Raw genomic sequence first — 10,806 nt, forward strand, 5'->3', positions numbered from 1 at the left:
ATGATCTTCACAGAATCTTTGACCAATTTATCCAGTTGCTTGACATGATCAATCAAGATAGATGCAGTTTCACTTTTTGTGTGCAAGAAATACACCCATGTGTATCTGGTGAACTCATCCACTATGACCATATCATATTTCTTCTTTGTAATAGACATGAAATTAACTGGACCAAATAGATCAACATGTAGTAGGTGATAAGGCTCAAGAATTGATGATTCAGTCTTGCTCTTGAATGAAGATTTTCTTTGTTTTGCCTTCTGACATGAATCACAAAGGCCATCTGGAGCAAATACTGATTTTGGCAGTCCTCTCACAAGATCTTTCTTGACTAGTTCATTTATATTATTAAAATTTAAATGAGAGAGTTTTTTGTGCCAATCCCAACTTTCTTCAATTGATGCTCTACTTAACAGACAGATTGCAGAACCATCAGTACTTGTTGAAAGCTTGGCTTCATAAATGTTACCATGCCTGTATCCTTTCAGAACAACTTTGCATGTAGATTTGCTTACAACTTCACAGTGTTCTTCAAAGAAATCCACATGATAACCTCTGTCACAGATTTGACTCACACTCAGCAGATTGTGTTTAAGTCCTGGGACCAGAGCTAATTTTTCAATGAAGACATTCCCAAGATTGAAATTGCCATATCCCAGAGTTTTTCCAATGTTGTCATCTCCATAAGAAACGCCTGGACCAGCTTTCTCCATAAAGTTTGATAGCAGGGCTTTATTTCCAGTCATATGTCCTGAACATTCACTGTCCAGAACTAGGATATTATTCATGTTACCCTTTAAGTCAGCAGTATCAGAACTGCTATCAGCATTTGCCATCAAGGCATAGTTTTCCTCATCCTCATAATCTAAAGCATCTGACCAGCTTTTCTTCTTTGTGACAAGAGGCTTGCCTTTGTCACTCTTCCCTTTTCTGCAATCAGGAGATATGTGGCTTTTCTCACCACAGTTGTAGCATTTAACATTTGAGTAATCTCCTCTGTCAGACTTTCCTCTTTTGCCTTCAGATTTTCTGAAACCTTTCTTATCAGAACTTGTACCTTTCCTGGAAAACTTCTTTCCTCTCCTGAATTTCCTGTATGCAATCTTTGTAATTCCTTTCACCATAAGAGCACACAGCTTCATCATCTCTTCATCAGGGTCTATCTCAGGTATAATTTCAGTTTCTGAGTCATCATCACCATCAGAACTTGATGACTCAATATCAGACTTTGTGATGAGAGCTTTTCCCTTGCCTTTCTTTGAGGCAGCAACTTTGGGACTTTCATCCTCTGCCACAAAGGCAACTGTCCTTGACTTTCTTCCATTCCTCTTGCTTCTTTGTTCCATCTCAAGTTCATGAGTCTTGAGCATCCCATAAATTTCATCAAGAGCTGTTTCATCAAGATTATAGTTGTCTCTGATTATTGTGGCCTTCAAATCCCATCTTTCAAGAAGAGCTAACAGGAATTTAAGATTTGAATCTTCAATATCATACTCTTTGTCAACTAGTGACAAATCATTCAAGAGTTTGACAAATCTGTCATATAAATCAGTTAATGACTCATCAGGCTTTGAGTCAAAGTGCTCATACTCTTCAGTGAGTATAGTCTTCAAGTTCTTCTTGGTTAAATCAGTTCCCTGACACCTTGTTTCCAAGGCATCCCATATCTCTTTTGCAGTCTTACATTGAATTACCCTGTTTGACATGACATTATCAATGGCACTATGCAGCAAGTGTCTTACCTTTGCATCCTTTACAATCGATGAGATATCTTCAGCAGTGTAATCACTTTTCTCCTTTGGTACAGACTTTGCTGGCTGACCTGCAACTTCCACAAAGAGTTTGGTTGGCATATGTGGTCCTTCATTAATCCTGTCGAGATATTCTGGATCTGTAGCTTCCATAAACATAGCCATCTTTACTTTCCATATGGAATACTCAGAAGGTTTCAACATGGGAACTCTTATAGTCTCATATCGACTATGGGTTATGGTTTTTGGAGGTTCTTCAGTTTTGGTGGGCTTGGTTGGAATTTCTTCTTCAGACATGATTGTTTTTGGATCATAAACTATTTTTGTGTTAACAGATGGCTCTGATACCACTTAATAGGTCATACACACTGTAGAAGGGGGTTGAATACAGTGTTTAGTACAATCAAATCGGATATAAGAACTCAAGTAACAGAAAACAGATTTTATTCAACATAATAAACTCTGTTATAATATGGAACTGTCCTCTCTCAGTGATGAACAAATTATCACGAGAGCTGCTAGGGTTACAAAGAATAATAACTTCGATAATGATAACACTTATAGTGTAAAACCATATGCCTGTGTTTATATACTACACAGTTACAAGATAAATTCTAATTGATATGGAATATAATTCTGCTTCCTAAAATATATCAACTAGTTATCTTTTCTTCCAAGTATTCTATTCTTCATAGAATTCCTTCTTCATGCATAATTCTTTCTGTCTTAGTCTCAATCTTCTTTCCTTTCAATCAGCCGCCTGCCTTATCTGAAAGTCATCTTAAGTCCTGATATTATCTCCTGATAAATATCTTCTGATCACTTAAGTTCTGATAACTTAAGTTCTGATATCTTAAGTTCTGTCTTCAGTATAAGTGTTGATTTCCAGTTAAGTACTGATTTGTCCTGTTAGGTAAGATCTGAAAACTAAACAGAAATCATATTACACATGACATTATCAAATATATCTAACAGATTAATTTGTGAGATTTGATTGATCTTCACGCGAGTAATTACATTTGTTGAGATGTTGCTTGTTGATTGGTTTAGTTATTCTATTGGGGATTGTTGCATTCATTTAGTTGCGTTCATGCATTTTTATTTCTTGTTCTTTGAGTCTGTTTATGCTTGAGGACAAGCATCGATTCAAGTTTGGGGGTATGTTGAGTGGCATTTATGACACTTTATTACGCTCCATAAAATTTTGAGTTGGTGTAATTGTACTCAAGTTGTTGGTATTTTAATGTGTTTTCTAGTATTTTTGCATTTTCAGGCATTATCTAGGTAATCAGGTGAATTAGCATTATTTTGATGCTAATTTGGTGTTAAGGTGGTGTTGGAATAAAAGCTCTTGGAAAGCAGGCTCAATTCAGCAAGAAAATGAAGAAATCAGAAGTTGATCTAGGGAGTCAACGCGCCCACGCTGTGATAGCGCGCGGCCGCCCCCAAAGTCCAGAAACTCAGCGCGCCCCCACTGGTCAAGCGCGCTGCCGTGCCAGGTCGAATTCAAAGAATCCTGATTCTAATGGGATTTTGATCCAGAAGACTTCTAATATGCATGGGGCTGCTATATATACATAATTAAGTTCGTTTTTCAGAAGAGACACAACAGAGCACAAGGAGAAAGAGAAAAGAATACTGTTTTAGCATAATTCAACCAAGGCGAAGAAGACCTAGTTTTAACTTGTGATTCTTTGTTTAAATTGTAATGTTGGATGCTAGTTTTCTTATTCTTGAACCTATGCTCTTGTGTTATACTTTGTTTATTATTCGTTTATAAAGACTATGTTTATTATACCATGCTTTCATCGGAACCCGTTGATGATGAGTCCGATTATGGGCTAATCGTTATCGTGGGGTTCTAGCGGATATAATTATGGATTTTTTTAATTAATTTGTTTCGATGCCTTAGTGTGTGGTGATTGTATGATAACCTATTATTGGTTATGCTTATTCGTCTTATGAGCGTCGTGAACTTATAAGATAGCTTGTTAATTCTTAATGAAGCGAAAGTGAATTTAAGGGTTTAGAACTTGCCATGCTAGCATAGGTTCATGTGTATTTGTTATGCATGATTCATAGGTAATTTTAACCATCTTACTTGTCCTATATAATCACGATAAATAACTTGTACATTAAACCGTTATGTTGTCAAATTCTATAGACATATAGGGTCTCAATATAATTTGTGTCTATTCAGCTTCTATCTATTTTGTGGATGTCTGGTAGTATGGTATTCGTACAACGAAAGTTGGCATTTATCAGTTTCGTGTTATCTGATTAGTGTCATCACCATTACATGCTAAGGTTAAGAATGAAAAGGCTATTGAATGAAGTATTTAATGAAGTTAGAATCCCATGTTTGTCTCATATATATTAATTCAATTTCCTTACTTTCTTAGTTATAATTGTTAGTTTAATTCTTAGTTATAATACAATCCCAATTTGTTATTCGTCTTAGTATTGGATAATAACCATATCATTGTTGCATAAGTGCATAAATTAATTAGTAAACCAAAGCCAGTCTTTGTGGGAATGAACTAGAAATAATTTCTATATTACTTGCGAACGCGTATACTTGCGTGAATTTTAGTGCGTGTTTAGCGGCTAACAGTATTGTCTGGAATATTTGCCACTTCAGAGGCATGTCCAATCGTTTTCCGTTTTCGTGGTACAACATCTTTTGCACCAATTGGTCTACCATGCTTCTGGCATGGTTTTGAATTATTAATCAATTCTTCGGGAACTGATTTATGAATAGGTATTTTAACCCTTGCTGGGGAATTAATGGCAGGTATATCTGATTTAACAATATGCCTAGAATCACTAAAAGCATCTGGCATTTGATTAGCAATATTTTGCATATGAATAATTCTTTGAACTTCAGATCCGCGTTGATTAGTTCACGGATCTAAAGCATTTAATCCTGTTGTATTCCATATCAAGTCAGGGTTTATCTTATGCAATAATTTATCTCCCCATAATGTCGGAAATATTGACTCATCAAAATGACAATCAGCATAGCGAGCAGTAAAAACATCCCCAGTTAGCGATTCAAGATATCTTATAATAGTTGGTGAATCAAAACCGACATATATACCCATTTTCATTTACGGTCCCATCTTTAACCTTTGAGGTGGGACAATGGGAACATATACAGCACAACCAAAAATCCTAAAATGAGAGACATCAGGAATTTGACCAAGTGCTAGTTAATGGGGAGATTGTTTATGATAGGAGGATGGCCTAATCCTTATTAGGTTCGCAACATGTAATATAGCATGACCCCAAACAGATGTAGGTAAGTTGGCTCTAAGAAGTAAGGGTCGAGCCATAAGTTAAAGTCTTTTGATCAAAGATTCTGCCAAACCATTTTGGGTATGTAAATACGCTATTAGATGTTCGACTGAGATTCCCACCATCATATAATAATCATTGAAAGTGGAGGATGTAAATTCAGCAGCATTATCTAAACGAATTGATTTAATAGGATGGTCAGGGAATTAGGCTCGTAACTTTATTATTTGGGCAAGTAGTTTGGCAAAGGCTAAATTTCGGGTAGAAAGTAGACATACATGAGACCATCTGGTTGATGCATCAATTAAAAGCATGAAATATTTAAATGGGCCTGAAGATGGATGAATGGGACTACAAATGTCACCTTGGATCCGTTCTAAGAACTTGGGGGATTCGGTTTGAAGTTTAATAGGAGATGGCCGAACAATTAATTTTCCTAGAGAAAAAGCTGAATAAGGAAGTTCATCATGTGGTATGATCTTCTGGTGTCTAGGAGGATGTCCTGTAGAATTTCTTATAATACGATGCATCATAGAGACTCCTGGATGACCAAGTCTATCATGCCACTGAATAAGGGATTTTGGATCAACAATTTTGGGAATAGTGATATTGTAAGACTCAATGACCTTTATTTGTGTGATATACAACCCAAAAGAGACTGATGGTAATTTCTCCAAGATTTTATTATAGCCTGAGGTAGATGAAGTGATTAGGAGATATTCTTTTTCACCCTCACTAGTAGTTTCCACGTGAAAATCATTAAGACGAATATCCTTACAACTTAAGAGGTTCCTAGTTGACTTGCTAGAGTATAGGGCATTTGGTATATGAACCTGTGTCTCATTCGGTAGAGAAAAATTAGCCTTTCCAAAACCTTTGATTATATTAGACGTACCTGGAATTGTCCATACTTGTGAGTTGGTTTTAGTTAACTGAGAAAAATAATTCTGATTTTATAGAATTGTGTGAGTCGTTGCGCAGTCAGCAATACATATGTCTCCCATTTTTTGTGCTGTGTACATATATAAGTGAAAAATGACTTTATTAAGATAAATAAAGTACATAAAACTAGAATATAGAATAAGAACATAAAACAAGTACATGGAAGTAGATGTCGAAACAAGTAGATGCAACACATGACATAAAAGAAGTGCATATGAAAACTAGTCATCTAGGCCATAGTAGATATTAACACCATTTTCTAGCTCATTTGTGGTCTTAATCATCGGTTATTATAGCTAGCTAAGTTTGTTTCCATCCTTTGTCCATTCTGCTTTTTAGATGACTCGTAAAGTTCTACAAGATGTTTGGGTGTATGACAAGTACGAGTCCAATGTCCATGATCCCCATATCTAAAATAGATATCTCTAGTATCTCCATTTAGTGGTGTCTTCCTTTTACTTGGCATCTCATTCTGCCACTTCTGGTGGTCAGAGTTGTTATTATATCCATCACGCTGCCACTTTAGGTGACCAGAGTTAAACTGATTACGAAATCGACCACGAAAATTTCTGCGTCCACGATTCCGTCCGTAATCTTGTCCTCCTCTAAGCCCTTTCCCACGTCCATTCTTCCGGAATGACGTGTTATGTACTTTAGGTAACTGGGCAGAGCCTGTGGGATGTATCTGATGATTTTTCAATAACAACTCGTTCTTTTCAGCTACAAGAAGGAGAGATATCAGCTCACTATATTTTTGAAAGTTGCGTTCCCGATATTGTTGCGCCAGAATCATAGTGTTAAGATGAAAGGTTGAGAGCGTCTTTTCAATCATGTCAGCATCTGTAATATTCTCACCACACAAGGTCGGTTTTGAGTTTATTTTAAATAAGGCAGAATTATACTCAGCAACAGATTTGAAATCTTGTAACCTTATGTTAAGCCAGTCATACCAGGCATGAGGTAGATGAACAAGTTTTTGGTGATCAAATTTATCTTTGAGATTATTCCAAAGGGTGAGTGGGTTTTTTACGGTTAAGTATTCAAATTTTAAATTTTCATGAATGTGATGCATAAGAAAAATGATAGCCTTGGCATTTTGTTCAACGCTTGGAGTTTTTCCGGATTCTATGGTGTATTTTAACCCGTTAGCACTAAGGTGTAATTCAGCATCGACTACCCAAGATAGATAATTATCCCGAGATACATCCAAGGGAACAAACTCTAATTTTGCAAGATTCGCCATTCTGAATAGATTTTTAAACAAGATATAATATATCACATAATATTTAAACATGCAAGTTGAAATAATAACTTTATACAAAAGTTACGACGGCATAGTCGGCCAGAAAACTTTTGATTATTACTTGACGACAGTGCCATCTTTATAGTAGTATTACTTGACGGCAGACCCATCTTTATAGATTTCAATCAGTAACATAAATAAATATGTAACAATAATTAGGATAAAATGAGTAAAAGAAATCGTACCACTTTTATGAATTAGTTTTAGTTGATAGAGACTCGTGGGTCAGAATAAGTCATACCTCTTTCGAGAATCAAGCTTCAGTTGGCAGAGACTCGTGCTGATAACGTGTTGTAAATAACGTGTTGTAAACCTCGAATTACTGGATAATATATGACTTAATAAATGCACATAGAGAGAGTAGAAATTGAAGAGAGAGAATTGATGTTCAATATTGTAACACCCCCAAATCCGGGGTCGGGGATCCGGGTTGTCACGAGTTCCATTTCCCTTAATAACACCCAATCTTAACAATTACTCAACTACTCTGTACTGTGACCCCACAATAAACACACACACCACACGTTATAGTCTCAGAAATGAACATCCAAAAATAACCACAAGTCATTTTATTCCACAATTATCTGCCAATACACCTTAAAAGGTTTTCTGAATAAATTTACATTTTTTTGCCATTATTACAATTCATAAATATACATAATCTGGTACATTAGAAGTTGAAAGCCTAGCCTATTGGTAGCTCCTACCTCAGCTACGGCGGCATCAATGCTTCTAGAAAACTGCGGAACGTCTCCTAATCGCTTGCGAATCGGGAGCTTGGTCCTGTTCATCCTTTCTATCTGTTGTTGTGTGATGAAAGAAGAAAGCAAGGGTGAGCAGCAAGCCCACCAAAATAATATGTATAATGATTAACAATATATGAGCCTTCTCATAGTACTCATGAAAGTCTTGGTCAAAAGAAATGAACCAAGTTGATATCTTAATGCGATGAAGTCGCAAAATATTCAGTATATATATACATATATACTTTTCAAAATATTGGAAGTCCTCTTCCATGCATAATACACACAGAGTTCCAGTGTATAACTGTATAAAAAATACCGTTGCAAGGTGATCTCATATATCTAACCTTGTCTCAACGTTTTTCTGAAAATCTTTGTCATGCATAAAATAATCATTTACTAGATATAAGTTTAAAAGATGAAGTTACAAGATACTCCAATATACTTATATCTTTTCCAAATACTACTTGAACTACCACCGTTCAAGTTATAATTAGTTTCAAAAGTTCATCACATAGATGAGACTACAAGATAATACTTGAATAAATTCAATCTTTGAAATATTATTGAATGAAATGAAGTTACGAGATACTTCATTAAGTCCCGATATATATATATATATCCATATATATATATATATATCTCATACATTTCCTGAAAACCTCTGTCATGTAAAGTATGAACAGAGTTGCAATATCCAATGAATTTTGGAAAGAAAAGAATTTTGGCATAAACCAGATATCTTGCTGATCAGGCAAAGATACCAATAAGTAACCTTTTCTACTGTAGATGGATGAATTCCTCACCGGTCATCACCCTGGCCGCATTAGGACCTCGCGCTAGACCGTTACCCGGCCACTCACGCGTTGATGGACTGCCACCCAGCCACTTACACATTCATAGACCGTACCCCGGCCTGTCGCTTATGCCGACTCAATCAGATGGACTTACTTCCCGAACATTGGGCAAGTAATCAAATTGTTTTCTCAAAACAGCAACCATGTTGCGAATATAAAATACACCACAGAGCCGGATCCCCAAGATTTTGAGCGAATATTCAAGTCTCCTTCGAAAGGAAGATCTTAAATTGGAAAACGAGTTTTGGGATCCGCTCTAACTTTTAAAATCATTTTGAAGACTCGAAAACATTTTTAAGAATGTTTGGAGTAAAGCTGATTTAATGAAATAAATCAGTCCCGATATATTAGAAAATATCTGAATATTATTATTTAAATAATATTCCCATAAAGAATAATCTTTATAAAAATAATTGAAGTAGAAGTATAAAAACTTATACTAGAAACGAGCATTAAATAACCAAAGATACACTTATATGAAAGTATTATCTTTATTTGAATAATCGAAAATAAGTTTGATTATTAACACCTTATTCTTTAATAAAATAAAGAATATATTTCAGTAATAAGCGGAGTCATAATACCTCGAATGAATATTATAAATAATATTCATTAAATAAAATAAAGGAGTCATACATCCTCAAATGAAAATTCAAATAATATTCAATTAATAAAATAAAAGGAGTCATAAGCCCTCGAATGAATATTCAAGATAATATTCATTAATAAAATAAAGTTATCGAATAAACCTTATTCGATTAATAGTTTTGAAAACTATAACCATATATATATATAAATATATATATAAATATAAAATCTACTCGGGATCCTCGACTCCCGGTTTTAGAAAATGTTTTCACCTTTGGGTCCCTATACTAAGGGTATATGCAAATTACTGTTATTCTCTAGCATAGGTATTATCAACTGAACCAACAGATATATATGGCAAGAATACGAAACAGACATGCATATATATACCATATCAGCATGCTTCAATATATCGCAACATTTGCTAATTAACCAACATGCATCTATCGCAAGATAATGCATATACATATATTCATCACAACAACAGTATAACGGGTAGAAAACTTGCCTGAGCGACTTGGGGTGATAAAAGGCTCGGGACGAGTCTGGTAACCTATAAACAACAAGTAAGTTGGAATTAAACCAAAGTCACTTGTAAATCTATACTTTAACTAACTTAGACTCTAACGCTTGTTTTGCGCTTACTGATTTGCTTAAGTCACCCGGGTACCCTCGGCTCCACCATTTTTAATAATTTAATCTTTACGAGTTTTAAGGCGATTCCTTCGCGAGTGTCTTACTAACTGCCTAGCACACTTACCATAAATGTTTCATACAATAATTAACCTTTTTTGGTCATTAACCTATGTTTCAAAGTAAGGCGAGGGGAAAAGTTTCGTTCGCGAAACGCCGTTACTTGAAATGGTCGTTTCTCCTAAACCGTGCATCGGAATCGAACGAACTACATATCAAAATGAAGCTCGTAACATGAGCTATCTAGACATGGCAATGGTCATAATCTAGCAGGGGGTTCTCGGGTCCTAATGTTATGCACAAAAACAGTCTAAAGAAAATCGGACGTTACGACGGCTATGTTTACACAATTTCCAATATTTTAAACCATTCAAAACCCTCCCAATTCAACCTCAAATCCAACATAAAACCAACATCCATCCTTATCACATCATAACAACCCCAACCAATTTAATTTTAACATTCATACTTATGCCTAAGCTTAACTTTAACCATTCTTAAGTTCTTTTAATCCAAACAACAACATTTACCATTCCAATTCAATACCATTTCAAATCCCAAACTCTAAATCACAACATCAAGCTACAATATCATTCTACTAATCAAAATCATCTTATAATACATAGGAATCT

At 35.3% G+C, this 10,806-nt stretch overlaps 1 protein-coding gene across 1 annotated transcript; it reads right to left on the reverse strand.

The window, feature by feature from the left end:
* Positions 1 to 6,270: 6,270 nt before the first annotated feature.
* On the reverse strand, positions 6,271 to 7,233 carry LOC141695780 (uncharacterized). The gene has a single exon (XM_074499997.1). The coding sequence runs from the start codon at positions 7,231 to 7,233 to the stop codon at positions 6,271 to 6,273; it is 963 nt and encodes a 320-aa protein (XP_074356098.1).
* Between the last annotated feature and the right edge of the window lie 3,573 nt (positions 7,234 to 10,806).

The sequence above is a fragment of the Apium graveolens genome, chromosome 11 (assembly GCF_009905375.1).
Source record: "Apium graveolens cultivar Ventura chromosome 11, ASM990537v1, whole genome shotgun sequence".
Taxonomy (NCBI): Eukaryota; Viridiplantae; Streptophyta; class Magnoliopsida; order Apiales; family Apiaceae; genus Apium; species Apium graveolens.